Source organism: Drosophila takahashii, chromosome 2R, assembly GCF_030179915.1.
Source record: "Drosophila takahashii strain IR98-3 E-12201 chromosome 2R, DtakHiC1v2, whole genome shotgun sequence".
Lineage (NCBI taxonomy): Eukaryota > Metazoa > Arthropoda > Insecta > Diptera > Drosophilidae > Drosophila > Drosophila takahashii.
The window spans coordinates 24530159-24554824 of NC_091679.1; the positions used below are offsets into that span (position 1 = coordinate 24530159).

General features: G+C 39.2%; 2 protein-coding genes across 6 annotated transcripts; one reads left to right on the forward strand and one right to left on the reverse strand.

Moving 5' to 3' along the window:
• The first annotated feature begins 309 nt into the window (after positions 1 to 309).
• Positions 310 to 21032, forward strand: aPKC (protein kinase C iota type). 5 transcript variants are annotated; one of them, XM_017141902.3, is made up of 11 exons: positions 316 to 567; positions 1678 to 1951; positions 2008 to 2128; positions 16265 to 16315; positions 16861 to 16946; positions 17014 to 17970; positions 18035 to 18229; positions 19044 to 19159; positions 19265 to 19391; positions 19449 to 19701; positions 19761 to 21032. In XM_017141902.3, exons 2-9 carry the CDS (start codon positions 1745 to 1747, stop codon positions 19350 to 19352), a joined length of 1821 nt encoding a protein of 606 aa, XP_016997391.1. In that variant the 5' UTR covers positions 316 to 567; positions 1678 to 1744; the 3' UTR covers positions 19353 to 19391; positions 19449 to 19701; positions 19761 to 21032. The 5 variants fall into 5 exon arrangements, with proteins under 5 accessions (XP_070068581.1, XP_016997391.1, XP_016997388.2 ...); XM_017141899.3 differs by lacking the exons at positions 316 to 567; positions 1678 to 1951; positions 2008 to 2128 and adding exons at positions 11425 to 11956; positions 12939 to 13902; XM_017141910.3 differs by lacking the exons at positions 316 to 567; positions 1678 to 1951; positions 2008 to 2128 and adding an exon at positions 14827 to 15027.
• A 59-nt stretch (positions 21033 to 21091) lies between these two features.
• Positions 21092 to 24465, reverse strand: LOC108057593 (fas apoptotic inhibitory molecule 1). Its single transcript, XM_017141913.3, has 4 exons — positions 23979 to 24465; positions 23832 to 23897; positions 21926 to 22213; positions 21092 to 21862 (listed from the first exon to the last, which is right to left on the reverse strand). Exons 1-4 carry the CDS (start codon positions 24114 to 24116, stop codon positions 21671 to 21673), a joined length of 684 nt encoding a protein of 227 aa, XP_016997402.2. The 5' UTR covers positions 24117 to 24465; the 3' UTR covers positions 21092 to 21670.
• Between the last annotated feature and the right edge of the window lie 201 nt (positions 24466 to 24666).

The following is a 24666-nucleotide window of genomic DNA, read 5'->3' on the forward strand; positions in this document are numbered from 1 at the left end:
CTAAAAATATCGATTGTATATGACATCTATCGATGTTTTGGTATTTCAACTTGGTTAGCTTATATTAGATGTTTAATTAAAATATTTCAAGCCACAGTTCTATAGCATTTATTTTTTTATAGATATCCCATTTTAAACCGTCATGACAAATAATTAAAGTCCTCGACTGTGAAAATTGTCTCCTTCTCTAGAGAGCGGGAAAATACCATTATTTTTGAGACCTCAAGTATTTAAATACCGACCCCAAACAGAGTTGCCAATCCTTTACTTTTACGTGCCTTGCAACACTTGGCTATTTAGTATTTTTCTGAGCTGTCACTTCGCGTTCTCCGCTTTGTGCTCTCCTTCCAAAACGAAATAAACGGAGGAACATAGCAATGTTAGTTTTAATTCGTTTAGGCCATAACAATTAATTAAAAGAGTGCGAGTGCCAGTGCTTTAATTAGAAAGTATGCGGCACACTGATTGGCTTTAATTTAAATGTTTCGTGTTTTTTGATTTGTCACAGTGTTTTTGTGCGGCGTTTTGTGCGTATTTTTTGTGGTTAAACAAACTAAGGAAACTAGTGTGAGTCAAACAGTAAGCTTAAGTTGAGTTTCAAGTGCTAAAGTTAAAAAAGCGGCGTCTTAATTGAAAAATGCTAATGAGTTAAAACAGGTTGTCGACTCTGGATCTCCCGCTCTCTCTTTCCGCCCCTCTCCCCTCCCTTTTTCGCTCATTTGTTGCACTGTTGTTGTTGCCAACTGGGTACTTTTAACAGTTACCTTGGTCAATGTACGGCATTAATTACGCTCAAATGCTAAGTACTCGGATGCCAAGTAAATAGGGGAGAAAAGAGAGGACAGGAGTAAAAATAAACTAATTTGCACACTCGCTTTGGCGTGCTAATTCCACTTACTTTTCTTCTTTTATTGTTTTGTGGGCGTTTCGCATGATTCATTCGCGTTTGTTTTGTCTTATTCGTTTTGTGTTTGTCTCCGCCTTTGGTGCAGCAGACACAACAACAACTACCTGTGGCATGCAGTTCGCTTTGTGTGTGTGTGTGCCTCAAATGTCAAAGTTGACGTTTCGTTTTGGGCGGGATTTCAAATCGGGATTTCAAAGAGAGAACGATAACGGGAGAGCGGAAAAAGTTCATTTAAAATTCTTCAACTTTTATCTTTTTCAGCTACTTGGCGAACTTAAAGATATCACTTTATACAGTCGAACTTCTATGTCACGAACTAAGTGAAAGCTATAGCGAATTGGAGTATGTGAAACTGGTTCCACTTCTAGATTACCAGAGTTAATCATTTTTAACCTAGTCATCCAGATAATTAGTATTTTACTTATCCGTAGAACGTTTAAATGTCTAGATACTTAATCTAGAAATTTTATAACATAGAAAGTTTTTATATTATTTGTAATGCTATCGCAATTCCTTTTTTTGTTGGGTTTTTCCGAAGTTTAAAGAAATTTTTGTTTTTCATACTTTATCTATATGCTTTACCCGAAAGACTTCCGTTATGGGTTCAAAGACATGGAAACTTTTAATGTATTTTTAGAGTTTTATAAAGTGGAACTTTAGAAATTAAATATATGACATCGGTAAAAACGTCTCTTAATAAAAGTTCCCTTTAAATAAGTTTAACTGTAACGCACTTTATCTTAAACGTATATCTCTTCTTATTCTTGCAGTATTCTGTTATCAATTCGTGTGTCTCTGTGTGTTACGTGTTATCAAATCATTTTAGCCAGCTAGCAAATGCAGAAAATGCCCTCGCAAATACTGAACGACGGGAGCAGCGTTAGCTTGAACAGCGCCAGTATGAACATGGCCAATACGCCCAATAGCATTACGGTGAAGACCGCCTACAATGGCCAGATCATCATCACCACCGTCAACAAGAATATCTCGTATGAGGAGCTCTGCTATGAAATACGCAACATATGTCGGTTTCCTCTTGATCAGGTAACAATATTTAAAATAATTTAAACCAAAAATCGTTCTAAATTGTTTTACTTAAGCCATTTACCATTAAATGGGTTGATGAGGAGAACGATCCCTGCACCATATCAACGAAAATGGAACTGGACGAGGCCATACGACTCTACGAAATGAACTACGACTCTCAATTAGTTATTCATGGTGAGTTTGTAATTATTTTATTTTTCTAATATTAGCTAAATTTAATAGGTAAAAAATTTTTATCCATTTTGGATCTAACTCATTTGAAATCTCAAATGTGTTCGAACTTTTTCTAAATGTTTTTTAGTTTGTCATTCTTAACCAATGGTTATGTTGGTTAAATAGAAGTATGTTAGTTAAAGTATCATAAAAACTTATCTAATAGGGTCAGTTAAATTATCAAAGTTGTTTTGCTGTGACACAACTAGAAGCTCAACTAGTATTAGTAATAGATATCTAATTAAACATTATGTGCATTTATAGTAGTGCACACTTCTAAATATGATGTTTAATTCTTCACGTTTTAAAATTATTTTCTTCAAAGTAGGCCGTAGCTAAATTAATTAGCCAATAAGCAAAGCATTCCGCCGTAGCTTCCAATACTTAACCAAGCTCATAAACATTTAAGCCTGATTAAACAATGTGAGAGCGAGGCGCGTCTTATTAGCTCAATAAACTTGAGTTTTCCCCGTGAGTTTTCCCGACTGCCTTCTGTCTTCCCAGCATCCGAAGGCTGCATCATCCACTCGAGTTAATAACATAAAATATTAATTAACCCGTACACACACTCGCATGCTCGAGAAGCCCAAGTCTTATGGCAATTGCCTAAGGCACGTTGCGTTCTTCTACTTTTTTTGTTTACTCTTCCGTACCTCCGACTTATTTGCATATAAATTCTGCTTGGATCTTGGCTCGCCGGCCTCATTTATAATTCATTATAATTAAATTGTTTGCTTCGTGTGGGTTTAAGTTTTCGCCGGCTTTTTTGGAATTTTAATTTTCCTGTTGTGCGGTTTTTGGCGATCTCACTCATACACATTCATTCGAGTTTTGTGCTTAATTATGCTTGCCGCAACAACAAAAAAGGTTTCACTTACCACATTCGTTCGGCAAATGACAAACACAAAACCCTTTCGCACAGTAAATTACTAAAAAAGCTGGTCCTGAGGTTAAAACATAATGAACAAGGAACACACTACATTCTTTGTTCAAATTCTAAAACTACAATTTATATCATAAGTAGATTTAAGCTTAATCTAGTCATGACTAAATGAAAAAATCAAGGATTGTTAGAAATCCAATGATTAGAAATCAATTTCGCATATAGTAAAGTATTTCACCCCTTGAAGATTAACTATATAAATTATAACCACGAACCATCAGTTTTCGATGTGTAAGGATTTGAATTATTCATTGTCTTTAGAAAGGGATTTACTTAAAACCTAAAGGCCTCTTACATTTTCCTTTTCGAGTTATCCGCATTATCCCCGGTCATTCCATACCTGTGGTCATTCTGTTTTTTCCGAACACGGCTCTGAAAAGAAAACAGGACAAGAAAACAGGCAACTAACGGCCCGGCAGATATGATAACTCCCAGCCGCACTAAACAAAGTTGGTCGGGGGAGGTGGTTTGATGGAGAGGGTGTTACAGTTTCCGCTTCCCTTTTTATGCGGCTTTGTTTTTGTGCTGGGGACCAGGCTTCCTGATATTTTGTGGCCATTCCCCACCTTCATATCTCCATATGAGCAAAAATAACAGTGTGTAGGGACGGCATGTTAGTTGTTGTTATACCCCCTCTTTGCAAAAGGGTATATACTTTTTTTGCAAAAGTTTCGGACTTCAGTTTAGTTTACTTTAAAAGATTATTATATCTACCTTAAGGTCAAAGGTTTTTCCTATTTCTACGCGCATCCCAATTTCATATCGTTAAAGCAAATAACAAGGTCATGAGATCGATTTTAGATTTATTATTCAGTCGCCAGAAAGTAGGCAATGATTATAAAAACTTGGTACTGGATATTTGTCATGTCGGGACACTTGACTGTACCTTATTTTCTTGTTTTCTTCTTTTTGTTGTTATGTGGCCACGTGTGAAAAAATGCGGCTTAAAATGTATTAAAAGCATTCTGTGTGCGTATGTCCCTGCGACCATGTGTGTGTGCGTGGGAGAGACAAGGTGGGACATTGTCAAGGTATTACGTTACCGTTACACGCACTCTTGCATATGTTAGGATGTCCTGTCTGTGTGTTTGTATGCCGAACATGTTTGTTTGTGGGGTTATTGTTGTTGTGTTGATTAGTAAATGGCTGTTGGTATGTGTGTTTTGCATTTTTACAAGTCCTTGTTTTGACTTCTCTGTTGTATCGCATTTTTTTTTAAATTTTGTAACTTTTTTTCTTCTGCTGGTACGTGTGTGTATTTTTGTATGGTTCTGGTCTACCTTCCGGCTTCATCTCCGGCCAACAAAAGCTACATCTCTCCCAAAAAATAAAATAAAAAGTTGGAATCTGTAGGCTACCGTTATAATTTATGCGCCTGCAATATGGCAACGCCGTCCGGCACACACACATGCATACATATGAACATGGAAAACTTTTGTCCAGGTCCGAGGAACTTTTTTTGAAGCCCATAAGGTCGATACACAAGATGCCATTACCCGTGAGCGAGATAGCGATGGCGAGGAGAAGCGATGGGAAAGAGAGAGCATTTCCCCAGTTACCACAAAAAACAGCTGAGCCAAAAAGAAAGGTATTGCCATCCATTGAATCCAAGCTGGCAATGCTTAAAGCGCCGGTCTGCGGCTTTTATTTGCTCTCTCTCTCTCTGTCTCTCGTTAAATAAAGGATATTCCCTAGTGCTAGAAGAGGAAGCTACTTTCTCCCTGGAAAATTTCCCTAGCATACTTCTCTGCATCGGCATTTCACTCGCGCGTTGGCCGCTCGCCTGTGTGGAAGTGCCGTGCGGATCTCGATTTAAGCATACAACTCTCCGGGCTCCACCAAACAAATACATAATTATATATATACAAAAATATACATGGTTTTGCACAGCGAACGGGCATAACGAGTTCTTCTGCGGTGTGAATTAACAAAAGAAAACAGAGAAAAATCGAAGTTGGAGGTCCGGATCAAAAGTATAAATCAGTGAACAACATAATTCCATATAATTATTTTCCTTAACTTTTCTACTCGTTCTTCGGCAAGACCCGAAAATCTTGCGGAAAAAAATCAATTGCCCCTGGGCAATATTTTTTGACTGTTCTGCCGAAGTTGTCGTACATTTCTGATTAGTTGCCATACAATTTTCCTTGGAGAGAAGGAGGTGAAAAAAAGGGAGGCGAAAAGGCTGGGGACGTGAATGATTAACATAAATTTGTGAATGTTTCTTGAATGAAAGTTCTAGGGCTGCTAATGAAGTAGGAACTTTATACATAAGTGTGTAACCGTAAGGATTTTGAGTATTTTAGGGGTTCTATCAAAGACTTGAATTTATGGCCGAATTTCGCTAAATCAGTATGTTTCGCTAATTGAAATGTAGGCCCCAAATGTGGTTTTAATAAGAATACTCATGAAAAACAATCTTTTAATCTCTGAAAATTAAATGGACTTTACTTTTATAACAATTTTGCTGTTTATCATCAAGATTGAGATTTAACAGACCATACAACATTTATTTTAAAATGTAAATTAAAAAGAATTCTATCTTATATGATAAAAGATATTAGTTTAAAATATTAAGTATTTATTATTTAAATATCTTGTACTATTATTTTAATAAAGTTTATAATATAGGGTAAAAAAAAAGTTTGTCAAAGGAAAATAGAATCCGCTTTTAAAATTTTCTATTAACTATTGCATTCTTCTGGCTCCGGCTCCGCACTTTTAAAAATGGGTATCAAGCACGATGAAATAAAATCGAAGAATTGTTTTCCAGTTTCCGTGGGTTCCCATACGGGTTTTTCTGCAGCACGCTGTTCTTTTTTCACCAATTTTTGGCTGCTGTGCGCCAGACACAGGCAAACAAAACCACACTCACACACACAGGGGCGTCAAAATGAGGTAATGTGTGTGCGAGTGTGTGATGGTGTGCGAGAATCCCCACCCTAAACTTGACCCCAGGCATTTGCACTTCATCAAGCGCTGCTTGCACTTCTCCGACCGTCTGGTTGCCCAAAACTTGGCCCAAACCCACTATATATACTTATGTACCCGAGATGGATCCATTCCGTATGCATATATGGACGTTCGTATAGCATATACAATATGAGTCAGTGGGCTAGGAAGAAGCTGCAGGGCGAAACAATTTCCTTTTATTCTTTGTGGAAAGCGTTTTGCTGGCCAAGCTGTCGCCCTGCCATTTAAACTTGTTCGTTTCTTTTTGGCCCGAAGGCTTTCACTCGTACCAGGTGTGTGCGCCTCCTTCGCCAAAGTTAAATCAGCAAATTTCCACTTTTTTCCCACTGTTTTTCGGGCACCCTGGGGTTCTGTTGCTGTACGGTGTTTCTTTTTTTTCGGTTTTTAGGTTCCTTCTGCAGCCTCTGGGAGATTCGGTTCTCAGTTCGCTTGCTGGCTGGCCCCATTATGATTGTTGGGCAAATTTTAATGATGCCATTGGGCTTAATGAAATTATTGTTAGTTCAGCAAACAAGAAAGCCCATTTTCGTATGCGGGCTTAGGAGAGAGGATGGGATTAAATGGCAGGATGGCTGGTAGGCCCTGAATTGAATATGCACATGTCGCCCGTTTGGCTGCCTCATTTTGAATGCTTATTCCATATCGCTTTGGCGCATTGAAAAAGTGGGGATCATATATTTTAATTTAAGTTTGCAGTAAAAGTATAAAAAGTAGTTTTGGACCTTTCTATAAAAATCTTTTAAACAAACAAATTAACCAGAGTATTATTTTCAAATATTTTAAATACTTGTTTAATTTGTAAATACTAGAAATTTAATATAACAAACTAAGCTTTTGAGTAGGTACTATTATAAAATGAAAGATTACATTTTTTTTACATTCTGCAGATGTGCAGTCTTTCTCTGAGTGCCAAACTTAATGGCATTCTCATCTTGCCGTTTTCCCTTTGTTATGCTGTGCGAAATTTTATAACTGTTTAAGGTCGTGGTGGGTGGCAGGTGGAAGCTGGCCCCGCTTGACGTCACTCGGAAAGCCAAATTGATGTTTAACTATTGATGCTTCTTGTCCGGGTTGGTATCTGGTGGCCTAAAGATGGCTTCGCAGCCCTCCTGGCGAACATAGCCTGCTTATGTTTATCGTTATTGTATCGCATGAAATACGACTCCCCATGCTTGTTGGCCAAAGATAAAGGGGGCGGATGGTTGGAGGCGCTCGAATGGTCAATTATTTGGGGCGTGTCGGACTAAATATCAAAATTTGATGGGTTTCTGATGTAAGATATTGCACTTATTCGGGCTATTGGAATACTTAAATAGGGTAGTAAATAATACAAAGTTGCTATTGAAAATATTTAATCAATGTTTTCATTTGTTGGCAGGTCGCTCCTTATTGAGATTAAAAGCTTATGAAGATATTTTCATTTTTTCTCATTCAACTGAAATGTTATATTGTAATTCCATCAGTAACTTACTCGTTGTTTATGTATTTCAAACGAACATCGGAAAATTTAACAAGAGAGAATGCTATAGTCGAGTACCTTGATTATGAGATACCAGCGACATTTAGCGGTTATTTAATTTTGTGCTCATAACTTTGTAATGGACTGTCCGATTTAAAAACTTTCGTCTACATTTTTTAGTATAATTAAACACAACCAAATGGCATTTATATTTTTACAAAATCTGTAAAGATAAAATGGGAGAGGCGTTCGGTTTACACAAAATTGCGCTGCGTAGGAATCCCAAAGGGTCGGAATCGGTTCCTTTTACATACTTTTGCACGAATGCAATATACCCTTTTACTCTACTCTACTCTCTAAAAAGCAGGGATCGCAAGTAAGAGTTACTTTTTTAAAAAAATTGACAAATAATTTTTATTTTTCAATTTTTATTATAAAAGTTGACAAATAACTCTTATGCTTCAATTTTTATTATAAAAATCAACAAATAAGAGTTATTTGTCAACTTTTATAATAAAAATTGAAAATAAAGATTGAATTGATATAACTCTTGAACTGTACGGTACATTGGTTTAAAATTTATATATATATAATCTACGCTTTAATACCTTTCTGTTGATATGCCATATGTCCCCAAAATATTTTTTATAATAATAATATTTGTTACATCATAAAAAATATTTTGGGGACATATGGCATATCAACAGAAAGGTATTAAAGCGTACATTATATATATTTAAATTTTAAACCAATGTACCCCACAGTTTAAGAGTTATTTCAATTCAATCTTTATTTTATTATAAAAGTTGACAAATAACTCTTATTTGTTGATTTTTATAATAAAAATTGAAGCATAAGAGTTATTTGTCAACTTTTATAATAAAAATTGAAGCATAAGACTTATTTGTCAACTTTTATAATAGAAATTGAAAAATAACACTTATTTGTCAATTTTTTTAAAAAAGTAACTCTTACTTGCGATCCCTGCTAAAAAGCTAGGGTATAACTTTAAACTTGACTGAATTGACTGACAATATTTTAAAGCTAAAAAACACCCCAGCGCATTCAAATTTCATTTACCAATCGTAGATTTTTAAAGTTATTTTTTTTCAATTTTTTTTGGTTGATAGGCTTCAAAGTTTACTTTATATGCCTGGAAACGACATGTAAGCCAAAATGAGTGTTTCTGGCTGTCAAAAATGAGCTAAATAAATAAAACTATCATGAATTTCTGTCATACTTTATAATCAGCTTTCTTTGTTTTGGATATACTAATACTTTTGAGCATTTAAAGCTTGTTAAATATTTTTCTTGTTTGTAAATTAGCTTTAATCTAGCTTAGTGCACTGGGATTTAAGGACTTTCGTTTCGCCAACAATGGGGGCTTGTATGGAGTGGACCTAGAAGGGTTTGCTTTAGGTGGCTGGCTGGACTGCTGGGTTGTTTGGGATGGATGCTCTGTTCCCATCGTGGACAAACAAGCAGGCAACCAATATTCATGCTCCAATTGCAGGGAAAACAATGCCGGCGGAGTGTTTATATTTAGCAAACGCTGGGGGATACAGGCGGCGAAATAGGGGAAAGCAGAGGAATAGGGAGCCGAGGTAAAAGGGGACTGGCTAAATTTAATTCGAAAATGCATCAGATCCTTTTTTTGTGTTTCCCCCGAATCCCACTAGAGACTGCATCATCAGCAGATAGCGAAGAAAATAGAGGAAAAGCCGAGAAAATGAGTGCCAAACAAAGGGATCTGCTTGCCTTGTCACGACAAGGCTCTTGTGTCAAGTGGATGCTGTCCAACTAAGGACCTCGCCACCCCCTTTTCGACCCACTTCGACCCTCGTTAATCATGCGAATTATGCATGAAAGTGGAGTACTTAATTTCAATTGTCTAAACAACAAGCGATTGCGATGTGACCTACCAATACACTTAAAGAAAATTTGCTATTTACACTTGACTGCATCGGTGGGTGGTTGCTTGGCTTGCTTGGGTTTGTCTTTAAGTGGAATACAGTGGCCACTCGATAGAGTGTAGTTTTTGTCACATTAATTTTAAAATAAATGATGTTTTTAAAAAATATCCCTACATCCACAGGCAGCTTTTTGTTTCAAAGTCTAGATACTTAAATAATATTAAACATGGTACTCTGTTGTATTAATTCATACTAAAAATTACAAAATATACAGAAATATGGTTAAATTTAATTCTCTCGAAAGTATTAATTCAATATTAATTTTGCTGATGTAAATTTAATACTCAATAGTTTATGTAGAATTCATAGTTTTGTTTTTATGACTATATTATTTTCGGTTTTTATTAAATAGTTATAGCCCAAAGGCCACGATGCACATTTTGCATAAAACACTTTTCACTTTTTTAATAGTTTTGAAACTTATCTTCAAAAAAGTTTTTGTTGAAAATATAAAAATAATTAAAACAATAATAAAAAAATAATATTTTATCTGAAGTTTATTGGTATTGATTTCCTTGATTAGTGCCTTTATAAAAAACAAAATTTTTTAATTTAAAAACATTTTTTCTCTAGTTTACCAAAAACAGTCCCCACTGTACAAGGATAAATGTAGGAATGGCAACAGAAGATTGCATACTTAAAAGGGCGATTGCGAGCGAATTTCCCTGCGCGCGTCGACCGATTCTCCCGCTGATTTTCCCTAGCTTTCTCTGGCGCTTTCTCTCCCGTCTTCTCACCAATTTTCGCTCGCTCTTTGCTGCCTTTCACGCCTTTGTCAATTTGCAGCAACTTGTGCGCTCGTTTGACTTGGGTTAAATTGTTTGTGATTGTCGCAGCCATGTCTCTGTGTGGGTTACCAATTTCTCCTAGCGAGTGTGTGTGTGTGTCTGTGTGCGTGTCTCCTGACAGAGTTGTCAGCTGTTCGGCTTGCATTTCTCTCGGCTTCCCCGCTCGTTTCTCTCTTGCCTTTCCCATTATTACACAATTTATATTTTTTTTAGGTGTGGTTTCTGCGGCGTCTGCAACCGGCCACGCCCATAGCCCGCCGCCCACTGCCCACCTCTCAACGCCCTTCTCACGGCCACATCCTTGTGTGTCTGAGTTTTTTCTTTTAATCAATCATTATAAACTGCGAGATCAGCGAAGTGGGCGGAATAGGGGATACGACGCCTGTCGTTTGCCTTTGAAACTTTGCTTTGCATAGTTTGCTGCGCCATGTAACTGTAATTGCAACTGGGACCTTGTTCCGCTTTCCCTCGCTTACTTTCTCCTTCCCCCCCGTCTCCGTGTTCTCCATTTTATCCAATTTTTTATGCGCTCCATTTAAGAAGGGGGTTTTCTTTTAAGTAGAAATATTGGCAGCACTTACTCAAGAAAAGCTGGCATAAAGAGAAAATAAATCAAGTATTTTCAAGTGAAACTAATTGCGCTTTGTAGAATACGACTGTTGATTAAGACGAGCTTTTTTAAATTAGTTAGATAGATATTTCTAGTAATATATACTGGATTATATTTCAGCACAGCTGAATCAAAAATATCGTATATGGTTTTGTCATGACCTTGATGACAATCGAAACTACACAGAGAATAAATTAAAGATCAAGGTATTCATATCATTTTCATATGACTAAAGATTATGTTTATCTTATTTTACAATATTTGTTCAAAAAATACTACGTTTTGGTATTTTAAAACCGTATTTCTATAACTTTTATGAAATGATTAAATATCAAGTTGATATATTTTTTTTTGTGTAAAGCTCGATTAAATTAAGTTCTTTGAAGTGCAACTTTCAATTATACTAGTCCTCCTACTTCGATTTTTGCGTACGTGAGCTAATTCAGTTCTATGTTAATTAATCGCAGAAACAAGTGGAGTGCAAGGGAAACTAAAAAATAATATTAAAATTCGAATAAAATCAAAACCAACCGAAGCGAAAGCTCGGAGAGACTAAACCGAATTACCGCGACGCGAAGTGAAAAATAATTTTCGAGTAATCCATCATGGCCTGGGGCTATTGGTCCGCCACGACTGTGGATCGTGGGCGATCGCCGCGCCGCTTGACGCAGTGTGCACCACTTCCGGTCAATATAGTGCAGCAGGAGGAGGAGGAGGAGCAGCCCTGCCTGCCGCAGCAGCAGCAGCACCAGCAGCAACAGCAATCCCAGCAGCAACAGCAATCGCAGACCTGTCCCAGCACTCCGTCGGCCAATCAGCAGGGCAGTGGCAACCTCTGCTACAGCCCCACCTGTCGATCCCGCTGCTCGAGTCCTTGTCCAGGCTCGCCGTGCGGCTCCATCACGCCGCCACCCCCGCCGCTGCTCACGTCCTCGCAGCAGCACCTGCACTCCAACAAGAACTGCCCAGCAGCCCAGCAACTGATGACACACCTGGACTATGCGGCCCGCAGACAATCGCTCGACCAGCTGGACAGTCCCCAGGTATTCGGATCATTGAGGTTTCCACTTTCACCCAGAACTCAGCTTGAAGGGGTGTGGAAAGGCCAAGGAGTTGGCTAACCAAGTTCATCTGACTTATACCCAACCATACTGGTTTTTGATTACAAGTTGATGGGCAAACTGGGCAATTGTCTCCCCATTGATTACTGTTTGTGCTTACATTCCAATCAAAGCTACACGCTTTCATAAAAGCCATTGAATTTGATATATATATTTCGTAGGCTCAATTTCTAAGTTTAATTGGGCAATTGCAATAAAAACTGCATCTAGCTATTAGAAGTTACAAATTGCATCAAACAAAAATATATCAATGACTCAAATGCTTTTGTCATTTATGGAGTTATCAATTGTATACGGTTGATTACTCACAGGCAATGAAGAAATGTATACCCCATTGATAACACGCTATTTGTTCATTTTAAGACTGGTAGATAAAATTTCCATAAATTTGTACTATTTATAAATTTTAATAGCTGATGATTGAAAATCCGAGTGGTTTTTATCAGGGACCGTAAATAATCATTATTTGAGATTTTTATTTTAAAAGGCCTACTAAGATTTGTACAAGTTTTAGTCAAAAATTTAACTGGATTTTATGCACTTTATAGACATGAACAAATAACAGTTAACTTGCTTTCCAGATTTGTTGACATACATATACTTTGTGGACAATAGTAAAAAGAACGTTATTTTTGACGTTTAAAACAAAAAATCACAGTAGTCTTTTTAAAATAAAAATCTCAAATAATGATTATTTACGGTCCCTGGTTTTTATTACCTGACGAAGGTTAAATTATTTATATTTAGAATATTCGTTATCAAATTAAGGCTAGTTATAGTTTGACCTTGGTCCCTCTCATTCCACCTCAAGCTGAGTTCGACCCTAAAATCTGGCTAAGACCGCCATCACTGACCTGGTTATCCATTCTATTCTCATCCCATTCCATTTTCGAACATAATCCAGTCCAAGTACTTTGACATTCAGGCCAACCAGCTGTCGGACATCATGTGCCGCGGTGCGGTGGTCAGTTCGATTCAGTCGGCGAACAACACGCTGACCCGGGGCGTCTCCATGCACAGCCGGAGTGGCAGTGCCCACGGGAGCCACCATGGCAGCCACCACAGTCACAGTCACCATGGCAGTGCCCACGGATCGCTGGGATGCCTGCAGGGCGGCGTGGGAGTGGGCGTGGGCACTGGGAGTACGGGAAGCATTGGCATGATGTCGGCGGGTCACATCGATACGGGGGACTATGACGTGCCGCATCCGCATCCGTATACGCATCACTATATGCAAACGACGGCCTCGGTGACCCCGCCCCACACGTCGCTCAGTCGTCCGGGATCGGCGGGTGCCGTGTGCCAGGGCCACGACTCCGGATCGGATTCCAGCCAGGGCTGCGGCGGATCCATCATGGGCGGCATGCTGGTCATGGGCCATCCGGGGCACATGGGCAGCCTGGGTCACCACAGCGCCGGCAGCGGATCGCTGGGCAGGTGCTCCAGCAGGTGTCACAATACGAACACCACGACGACGGATGACTCGGGTGGTGGCAGCAGCGGCGGCGGCGGTGGAGGAGGAGTACCTGGTTCCATGGGCGGCGCCTCCATGGCCGTGGGAATGCCGGGCATGCTGATGGACTACCATCACAGCCACCACAGCGGCAGTGCCGGAAGTGGCCTCAATGGATGCGGAGGAGGCAGCATCGCTGGCGGCAGCATCGGCGGAAGGAGCAGTGTCCTGGGCACGATTCACAATGGCCATGGACACCACCATCAGCAGTATCACCACGAGTGCATCCACTACGAGCGGCTGCCGATTCCCGTGCCCATACCCACTGTGCCCATGGGCGTGGCACCGCCCCCGCAGCAGATGTCGCAGCATCAGCTTCAATCGGAGGAGGAGATCGAGCCGGCCTATGCGACAGGTAAATGGAATCGGAATATCAACGGGGTATTTGATAAAAATACAGAAGCTTACACAGGATTGTGCTCACAATTTATTTAATTTACTTAATTAAGTTATTAAAAGTAAGAAATTAAATTATATATTTTTACCTGTTTTTGTTATTTTTAAGTAAGCTTTTGTGATATTTATTTAAGTTTACTTCTGTTCCTAATATGTTAATTCGATTTTGTAAGATTTTTCAAACTCATTTATTTAAACTTATCATATATTGTAATTATACGTTTTTAAATTAAAATTGTATAAATACATTTTATTAATTTTAAATGCCTTAACGCTTGTTATTCTGTTTTTATTTTGCCCGAGTCTTTTAATAACAATCGCAAATAATACCTATTAAACAATATACCCTTGTGCGCTACGAGTAACGGGTATTATAATGGATATATTTTATAACATAATCCATACGTTGTATTATCATTAATTATTTTGGCAAATTATGGTTTAAGTTTATTACATTTGGTCCAAAATTGTGGCAGTTCGATACTTTTAGCCATCAGATTTATGACTTTCGAACGACACTGGCCATTCAGAAGCACTCCGAATTAAGTGCAATAAATTGGTGCTTATCCAAATTTATTATTTCCAATAAATTATTGATTTTCCACCGCATGCGTTGTACTTAATTTTATGGAACTGCCAGCCCCGATCTTATCGCCGAAGCCATTCGTCGCGCTCTCACTTGCTCCCAATCGGAGCAATCGGCGGTGACAATTCAATCGGCCACTTGAGGCACTTGCCTTTATTGTTCTTTTGTAGTGTGTGCCTTTTGGTTTTGGTTCTCTGTTTCTCGGTTTTCTTCTCTGTTTTTCTTTTTTTTTCTTATTTTGCCTATGCTTCTTAAGCTGAAAAGTGGCGGCGAACTCAGTTCGTAGCTGAAAGTCGCGCGGTGACGACGCTGCGCGCGTTTTTAATAGCGTTTAATTTTGCAAGAGTTGATCCGTCGACCTCTGAACTGACCACACACCCAATACATATACCCCCCAACCCAGCCCATCCATCACAATGATCATCTGGAGTGGCTTCTGCGAGGCGGCCCAAATATACAGCACACAAACGGCCACTTTTATGACCGGCGGAGCATCGTGTTAGTGAAGAGAAAATAATTTAAATTGCCAATTAATCAATGTGGATTCCATAAAGATCCACTATAAAATGTTAATTATGTGCAGTTTTAAAAAAATACCGTGCCAATATAAGATTCAAACTTCAGTTTTGCAAAGATATTATTTTAATAACGGTATTTTATAGCATATATTCTATTAATCTCAATCAGAGAACAAAAATGAAAGCAATGATAATTACTTGGTACAAAAAAGTGTTAAATCTGATACCGAAAAGTAATCAGTTCCCTTCCGTCGCGACCTTCAGACTACCTAGGTTCACCCCCCAGCTTTATGACTAATAATGCATATCGCTCGCCTTTTGTTTTTAGCTCCAGTTACCCATGGCCCTAGTCACTTTATAAGTTCTGCTCGCCTTATCTGACCAGCCAAGGCATTTACGAGGCGTAAAATAAGAACCGGCCAAACAAAAATAGCAAAAACAAGAGCGCAGTCCAAACAAATGTTGTAGGTCCTATCGCGATTGATAAGCAAAACGCAGTTGGGGAAAATATACATAGTGGCAAATGAAAAAAGAAACAAAAATTCTAGGTCAATGCGAGACATGAGGCAATATGTGGAATCTATCGGAATATTAACCTTGCAGACGGACAGGCGAATTTATTGAACCCTAGGCTCCCTGGGGCGACACTTTAATTGAATTATGAATGAGCGATGAGCGATTGTTGCCGAAGAACATATCTGATAGCTGAACAATTGGTCTCAATTGATGGCCGGTGGTCTCCCGGAAAAGCTTAATTAGCATTCCTCGGAAAAGAGCGCCTCCTCTCCTCCTCCCCCAAATCGTATCTCGTATCCCGTATCTCTCGGGCCATTTCAGTATCTCTCCCGCTCTTTATTTTCTCTATATGGTGCGTGGCACCGAGATAAGGAGCAGTGCCAGTGCTTGGAAATCGGATTGGCTCAGTCGAGGAGTGGGTGCTGACATGCCAACAGGCCCTCGGCGAAGTACAACACGTCCATGTGGCTCGGCAAGAATCCGTTTATAAGTAAAAATCGCAAAGCGAAATCTCATTAAATTGATAAGCGACCAGCGGCAGGGAAAGAGATTTACCCGATGGGCAAACTAGCCTGCCGTAAGCATGCCCTGCAATTACCACAATTGGCTGACGTGTTTAATGTTAACTATCCCCGTGCATCTATTAAAAACCATGTGTGGTGTAAAGTCTCTAACAAACATTTCTTCTCTTCTCTTTCCAGTATTCCCCAATGTTCCTCAAGCGCCGGGACTGTCTTGCGATGGCGAAGATCGTAAGTATATAAATCAGTGAATTGAAATGAAAATACTTCTGTAATTTATTTCTACAAAAATTAATTTTCCGTTCTGCGAACTTTGCAATATAAATAACATGGCTAAAGATAACTATTTGTTATTGATTCATCGTGTTTTCTGATTCATTATACCCATTCGATCCGGTTTCTGTTTTGATTTCCTTCGCGTTCAGTTTTGCCAATCTTTTTATAAAAGTTTAAAACTTAATGATTTAAAAATTAAACAGTTTTTTTTGTTGAAAACAGAGTTTTGCTTTTACTCAACAATACAAAATTATTATTAAATTAATTTGCAACTCCATATCAATTGCTGGAATCACTCAAAGAATGTGTTATTCATGATTTTTTTTTTTTTTTTGAAATTTAAACATTATTAATGAGTAGTAGTTTTTGCTGTTAATGTGCTATAATAAAAGAAAAGGTTTAATTGGTATCAAATTCGGCTTTAGCCTAATTGGATAGAGTGAAGTGGTTACCAACAAACTTATTGATTATGCCTGCTCTAAAAATACTTTATTTTCCAGGCAGCATCTATCGACGCGGTGCTCGACGCTGGCGCAAGTTGTATCGCGTCAATGGACACATCTTCCAGGCCAAGCGTTTCAACCGGGTGAGTGATTCCCAAAACAAAACCTCGAATATCCTCAAAGTAATCCCATAATATTCCCCCTTTTCAGCGTGCTTTCTGTGCCTACTGCCAGGATCGAATCTGGGGCCTGGGCCGTCAGGGTTTCAAGTGCATCCAGTGCAAGCTGCTGGTGCACAAGAAGTGCCATAAGCTTGTGCAGAAGCACTGCACCGACCAGCCGGAGCCGCTGGTGAAGGAGCGGGCGGAGGAGTCCAGTGACCCGATGCCGGTGCCCCTGCCGCCGCTTCCCTACGAGGCGATGGGCGGCGGGGCCGATGCCTGCGAGTCGCACGACCATGCGCACATAGTGGCTCCACCGCCGCCGGAGGATCCCTTGGAGCCGGGCACGCAGCGCCAGTACTCGCTCAATGACTTCGAGCTGATACGGGTCATCGGACGAGGCAGCTATGCCAAGGTGCTGATGGTGGAGCTGCGACGCACACGGCGCATCTACGCCATGAAGGTGATCAAGAAGGCGCTGGTCACCGACGACGAGGACATCGACTGGGTGCAGACCGAGAAGCATGTGTTCGAGACGGCCTCGAACCACCCGTTCCTGGTGGGGCTGCACTCGTGCTTCCAGACGCCCTCGCGGCTCTTCTTTGTCATCGAGTTTGTGCGCGGCGGCGATCTGATGTACCACATGCAGCGGCAGCGACGGCTTCCCGAGGAGCACGCCCGCTTCTATGCGGCCGAAATCAGTTTGGCGCTGAACTTCCTCCACGAGAAGGGCATCATCTATCGCGATCTGAAGCTGGACAATGTTTTGCTGGACCACGAGGGCCACATCAAGCTGACCGACTACGGCATGTGCAAGGAGGGCATTCGATCTGGGGACACCACCTCCACGTTCTGCGGCACACCCAACTACATTGCCCCGGAGATCCTGAGGGGCGAGGACTATGGCTTCTCGGTGGACTGGTGGGCACTGGGAGTCCTGCTCTACGAGATGTTGGCCGGACGCAGTCCGTTTGATCTGGCAGGAGCCTCTGAGAATCCCGATCAGGTTAATTAACTTATTTCCCCCCCTTGAGAGTGCGAAGCTAAGGATTTATTATTTATTTCCCTAGAACACTGAGGACTATCTGTTCCAAGTGATCTTGGAGAAGACCATTCGTATTCCCCGCTCGCTGAGCGTTCGGGCGGCCTCTGTATTGAAAGGTTTCCTCAACAAGAACCCCGCTGACCGTCTGGGCTGCCATCGGGAATCTGCATTCATGGACATCGTCAGCCATCCGTTCTTCAAGAATATGGATTGGGAATTGGTGAGTCAGAGGACGGTTGACTTTGCATTAGCTCTATGTGTCCTGGTGCACTTGTTTGTGATGATGATGATATTAGGTTTGGGTAACGAAAAAAAATGGTTACAGATTTAAAAAAAAACAATAAACAGAAAAGGTTAATCAAATTGCAAAAAATTATAAATAGGATTAGACTAATCTTAAAGTTTCAACAGGCATAGGTCAGGTCTAAAGTTGCTCGTTCAATCTATTTTATTTGTATTGCTGATAGCGATTCAACAGGGGCAATCAGTATTGAGCATCTTCTTTATTACCTTGGATATTAATGATATCTATTATTACGTATACGATTGCGCGTTAAAGATAGCACAAAAGGAGGTGCAACCGCCTTATATACCAAACCTAGACATTGGCGACCCCTATGTGACAAGCAACTTTGATGTGCAATTTACCCAAGAACCGGCTGTACTAACGCCAGATGATCCGTAAGTCATAGAGAGTAACCCGAATCCGAATGATGGCAAGTTGTGTTAGTTATTTTTGTATTCCCTGCATGAGACAAACCCTAAAAGATCTTAGTTTAGCGTCCAGAGTAACGTCAGGTAAATGCTACCATCGATCAGCCGCCTTTCGACCATATATACCCACGCATTGAACCTCTCTATCTGTCTTTAAACAAGTTGAATCCACCTAAAAATGAATTTTATCATCGTCATAATCATGCTCAAGCCGCACCGACATGAATGAGAAACCGTTTTTTATGTTTGCCCATTGGCGTGGAGTTTTTCCTAATCGATTATGATTTCTACTATCCTCATGCACACCCAAAATCACGCAGCTTGAGCGCAAACAGGTCACGCCACCATTCAAGCCACGCTTAGACTCAGATCGCGACCTGGCCAATTTCCCGCCCGAGTTCACCGGCGAGGCCGTGCAGCTGACCCCGGATGATGAGTAAGTTGAGATCTAAGACGACCCTAACTTGTATCTCTCTTTATCATTTATTGATCTCTTGTATATTGTGGTTACTAATTCACCCTGGTTTTCTTTAAATCTCAGTCATGTCATTGATAATATCGATCAATCCGAGTTCGAGGGCTTTGAGTATGTGAACCCCTTGTTGATGTCTCTGGAGGATTGCGTCTGACACCACGAAATGTGCGACTTACATCCGTATAATATGCGGGTAAGTAGTTCAAGTAAGAATATCTCGGATTTTATACTAACGCCTACTTCGTTTTAGCTCTACGGCGAGGATTCCAGTGATTACGATTCCGTGGCTGATGACTTGAGTCTCCTGCATTTGAACAGCGCAGCGGGAGCCGGTGGATCAGTCAGTAGCAATAACAATCTCAGCCAGCAGCAACATTATCGCCAGCAACAGCAGCAATATCATCCCCATTCAGCATACTCACAACAGCAACAGCAGCAGCAGCAGCAACATCAGCAGCTGCAGCAACTTCAGCAACAGCAGCAGCAACAACTTCATCATAATGGTAACAATAACATTCATAATAATCAAATGCAAGCAAATAATAATAAAAGTCTACTGCAGCACATGTTTTGCCTTCCATTGAACTAATTAAAATAACGAATTAGATAAAACAACAAGCAACAACAATGAGCCACACAGCAACAACAAGTAGCAGAGCAACAAAGAAAATTAATATGATTCTAAAAAGAAAAAATTTCATAAATATACTTACTAATATAATCCTCTCTCACAACAGACAAAACTTTCGTAAGCAAAGTATATTTATTATATAAAATGAAAAACCGAATGAGAAACCGAAACAGTCACAAGTTGCAAGTATTACACTAAACGACATAAAGCAAAACGATTACTTTACTATTTAAGCACCTAGGCAGCCAGGCAAACTTTATGCAAGCAAAGGAAAAACCATTTCATAACTCAATGCAAGACTTTTCACCACGAAACTTAGGGGCAGTGCTCCCGCAAGAAAGCAACAAGAACTTTTTAAGCTAAAAATACGTGCATCAAATATAAATATATAATTTTTAACGGTTTAACACTAACAAAGGACATTTCAAATTTAATTTTACTAGCCAGAAAGTGCGAGGAGGAGGAGCAGGACAGGAGTATATATTTCAAAGGAATCAATCTATAATATCTAAGCATAAATAAACTCTAATGTAAAATGTGTGTGTGTTAGTATTAGAGAGCAGAGCATGGGTTTTAAAAGCGACAGCAAAAGATCGACATATACGTGTACTGTGAACAGCAATAGTTATTTAAAACAGAATACCACAAATTGTAATTTCGTAATTCTAATTTTTACACAGAGAAAAGTTAACCGAATTCGGGCGAGAATTCTCTTACAATGCGAACAAAAACATATTTATTTATTGTATTCATTTTGTATTATTTATTTATAAACGAAAAAACAAGCTAACACAATCCGTCTACTGGCAATATATCTTTGTTAAGTATTAAAGAAACTTTTGTTTTTTAATGCATTCCACTGTACTTACAACAACAAATATATGTATATCGTTTTGTTGTTTTACGGAGGCATAACTTGATGCCATCGCAAAAATAAAGGATATTTACAAATTTTAAGTGATGAGTACTTTTGTCGAAAATAAAATCAAAATGCACATGTTTTTGATTTACTTTTTTGTCGTATTCCGCGTACATTTTTAGCCTAATGTTTAACGATATATATACAAATTAAACTTAATACAAAATTGTATATTATGTTTTTGTAACCCCAACATACAAGTATTGAGAAATTAATTAAAATTAGTATACATATATCAAAAATATCATTGTGTTGCGAAGGTAAATAAATTATTGTGTTTTTAATTGAAACTAAAGATAAATTTCAACAAAAATGTTACTTGTTAATGTATGAAAAGCAAATAAAAGACAGCAAATTAAGCGCATATTGTTAAATTTCCAAATACAACGCAATCTTAAAAGTAATATTGATCAAACCGAGTTTTTGATTAAACAAAATAGTAAGCAATCAATTTAAATGCAAAACAAACAAGACGAACACTAAATCAATTTCAAATTGCACTTAACGGTTACCGAGTTGATTAAAAACGACATTTATTCTTTAGCCTATCCCATTAATTATGTTGTTGTGTTTGATAACCAAGTTCTATGAGTAAGTTTAATTAGTATATAATGATTTTAATTGTGCGTATACATAAATTTGTATTTTCTTCAACTGATGTTTCCAACTGATTTTGTAAACTGGATGCACTTTTGGCATAAATTACCAGACGCTAGCAAAATGTCAAAATGAAATTGAAAACGTAAACGATAGTTGCGTTGCAATTATGCATATAAACAAAAACGAATAAAGTACTGTATAAGAAAAAGTTTGTGTTTTAATTAGTTTGAAAACAATTTCCGCAAAACTTTTATTAACAACTGGGAAAAACTCAACAAATGCAAAACGTTATCCTATCGTGTGGTTCTGGGGGTCGGGGTCCTCAGTTGCTCTGCAAAATGGAGACCGGCTCTTGCATAATCTCCTGAATCTTCGCCTCCGGAACTGGCACCCCATTCGCCAGCAGAGTGTGAACGATGCCATCATGTTTATTGCCACTTGAGCGTGCCTGAAGCACGAATTCCGTGTCCTGCAGCAGGAACTTGGTGTCTGTGCCGCCGTGAACGAAAACCGACTGCGAAATGGGGGTAATAAAGTGTATGGAAAGAGTGTGGAGGAACCGGAAGCCATCCCTTACCTCCTCGGTGCGCAGCTCGTCGTTCACGAACAGACTCAGCGTGTCCAGCTTGAGCATTATCCTGTATTCCTGCGCCGCCTCCGCAGCCGAATCGCATGTGTATAGCCACAGCCGATACTGCCGCGTCATGTCCTCGGTGTACTGCTCGTGGGACTTGCCGTCGATGTAGAGGGAGTACTCGTACTTGAAGCCCGGCGCAGGATCAACGCGTATGATGCAGCGCGTCTGATCAATGTGAAACGTGTCCTCGCCAACCAGTTTGAACATCCAGTCGCGACGCAGGACCTCCTGTGGTATTTAATGACGGAGGTTTAATTTAATTTAATTTTTATTTTTTTTAATATCCCGATGATGTAAGACTACGACTTTTTGATTAACATCGGTCACTTTGTGGCTGGTATAAAAATTACTTAAGAACTTTAGGTACATTTTATTTAAACAAAAATTATTTTGACAATTAATGGATTTTACAGAAAATTACATTTGTCCTTATTAGATAGGAAAAGATAAGAACATTTTGTGCCCTTCAAATAAAAAAATAAAAAATATTAATTAAATTTGTCAGTAGCTCTTACCAATTACCAAGTAACTAGTAAACTTACGCAACTAAAATTTGGTAAATTTACGCTTTTACAGTTAGTAAATTTGTTTCAAATCAATCATACGCACTGTTGACTTTGATTTATTTATTGCATATTGTGTCTTCTGGATTCCGTAATAACACTTAAGGCAACTTACAAACATTTAATTTGGATCAGGGACCGTAAATAATGATTATCGATGTATTTTTCAAGCAAAAAAATCATCCACTTGGAAAAGCAGTACAAACAAACGAATTATACCAATCGGCTACTATTTGTGTGCTCTATCCATATCCGCAATGATCTTTTACTTCTTGAGTTTTATACATTTTACTCCATTTTAATAATTATTTGTTGAGTTTTTTTCAATCGCTCAAAGAATAATTATTATTATTGTGAGCAAAAAAAATATCGATCAAAAAATAATGATTATTTTTTGAGCGTTATTTTTTCGCTCAAAATATCGCTTAAAGTGGGATATCTCCTTTCTCAGTAGTTTCTTTGGAAAAATGTTTTCGCAGCACTATAAAGTGAACCTCGACGACCCCACAAAACCTCATTTTTAGATTTGAAAAAAAAGTTAAAAAAATAATTTTTTATATATATGGAAGAGCGATATTTTGAGCGAAAAAATAACGCTCAAAAAATAATCATTATTTTTCAATCGATATTTTTTTCGCTCACAATAATAATAATTATTCTTTGAGCGATTGAAAAAAACTCAACAAGTAATTATTAAAATGGAGTACAATTTATAAAAATCAATAAATAATCATTAAATATTGATTTTTATTATATCACTTATAATGATTACGGTCCCTGATTTGGATTAAAGTCCATTAAATTTAGTTCGAGTTAAGTGTGGGTTTAATGACAATAAGTTTAAGTAATAAACACAAACTTAATGAGGACATAATTTTTTATTTCTTATGGGAAAGTGGAACTGCGGAATGTCGCTTAAGGGCGACAGAAGTTTATGCTTAATATTAGTATATACTAGCTGTCTTCTACCATTGCCTTTTTTATTTGTTATGGTCGGCACCACCTTTTTTGCCTTTAGATGGTAAGTTAGTAATTTGTTATTTAATCTACTTCCTCAAATTTTCCTAAAAATGTAATAACCCATCATAGTCGTATTAATTCCTAATAATTGTGCTGGGTTTTTGTAAAGGCCATGAGTTCACGGGGGAGTCAAAAGTAATTCACTTAAACAAGTACATACATGCACACACTCGTAATTAAGTTCCCCTTTTACAATGCAAATACTTCAACAGCTCCGAAGCCACCCATTTAGCCCCCGCCCCGTGAAAAGCTAAAAAACTTACCCGTCCATTGACCCAAATCATGCGCCGCCCACTGGTTGTGCCATGTTCCAGCTCGATGCGGTACATCTGCGCAAAAACAGGGAGGACAATTATCAGGAGTTTTCATCAATTTTCGTTGCGGCTTTGAGAAAGAACACTCTTGAATACCTTGCCATTGATGGGCACACACCACTGAGCCACGATATTCTGTTTGTTGTAGCGCTGGTCCTCGGGCACATGATCCTGCGTCATCGTGGGCTGCGTGGACAGATTCTCCAGGCGCAGGGTGGGCGAGAGAAAGGACATGGGGCTGTGGCCTCGCGACGATCTGGCTCTGGCTGTGGCCCCACCGACAGCCAATCAATAAATCCTATTAATATTTATAGTAATCGCCTTTAAAGTGCAGCCAACGAAGGGGGTTACACAACCCGAAGAGGTGATATTCCGGGGAGTTCAAGGAACCCTTATGCGGGGCAACTTGTGTAATCTGCAGATCTGCAGTTTGAATGCGCCTTCCACCTTTTGTTTAGACCCCAAATCGGGCTAGATTTTATTCCGCTTTCTGGCTTCACCGGGCGGCGAGTAAACCGCAAGACCGAACCGCACGTTGTTAGCGCCAATGGCACACTAAACAACAAACCCGTGTACAATAAAAGCCAAAGGAGGAACTGAAGAAAAACAAGAGAGAACGCTATAGTCGGGTTGTTGTCCCGACTATCTAATACCCGTCACTCAGCTAATGGGAGTGCGAACGCTGTGTCGGGTTGGTGTCCCGACTAATAATCGTAACTCAGCTAAAGGGAGTGCGAGGGAGATAGATATATAATTTTTGATTGCGTATAACTTTTTAATGAAT

Excerpts from the sequence above, each read along its gene's own strand:
- aPKC (XM_017141899.3), top strand. The coding sequence starts at position 11,519 with ATGGCCTGGGGCTATTGGTCCGCCACGACTGTGGATCGTGGGCGATCG. Across the intron at positions 11,957-12,938 it reads ACCAGCTGGACAGTCCCCAG|TCCAAGTACTTTGACATTCA; the intron begins GTATTCGGATCA and ends AACATAATCCAG. Across the intron at positions 19,160-19,264 it reads CAGCTGACCCCGGATGATGA|TCATGTCATTGATAATATCG; the intron begins GTAAGTTGAGAT and ends TTTAAATCTCAG.
- LOC108057593 (XM_017141913.3), bottom strand. The coding sequence starts at position 24,116 with ATGTCCTTTCTCTCGCCCACCCTGCGCCTGGAGAATCTGTCCACGCAG. Across the intron at positions 23,898-23,978 it reads GTGTGCCCATCAATGGCAAG|ATGTACCGCATCGAGCTGGA; the intron begins GTATTCAAGAGT and ends GTTTTTGCGCAG. Across the intron at positions 21,863-21,925 it reads ACGAGCTGCGCACCGAGGAG|TCGGTTTTCGTTCACGGCGG; the intron begins GTAAGGGATGGC and ends CCCATTTCGCAG.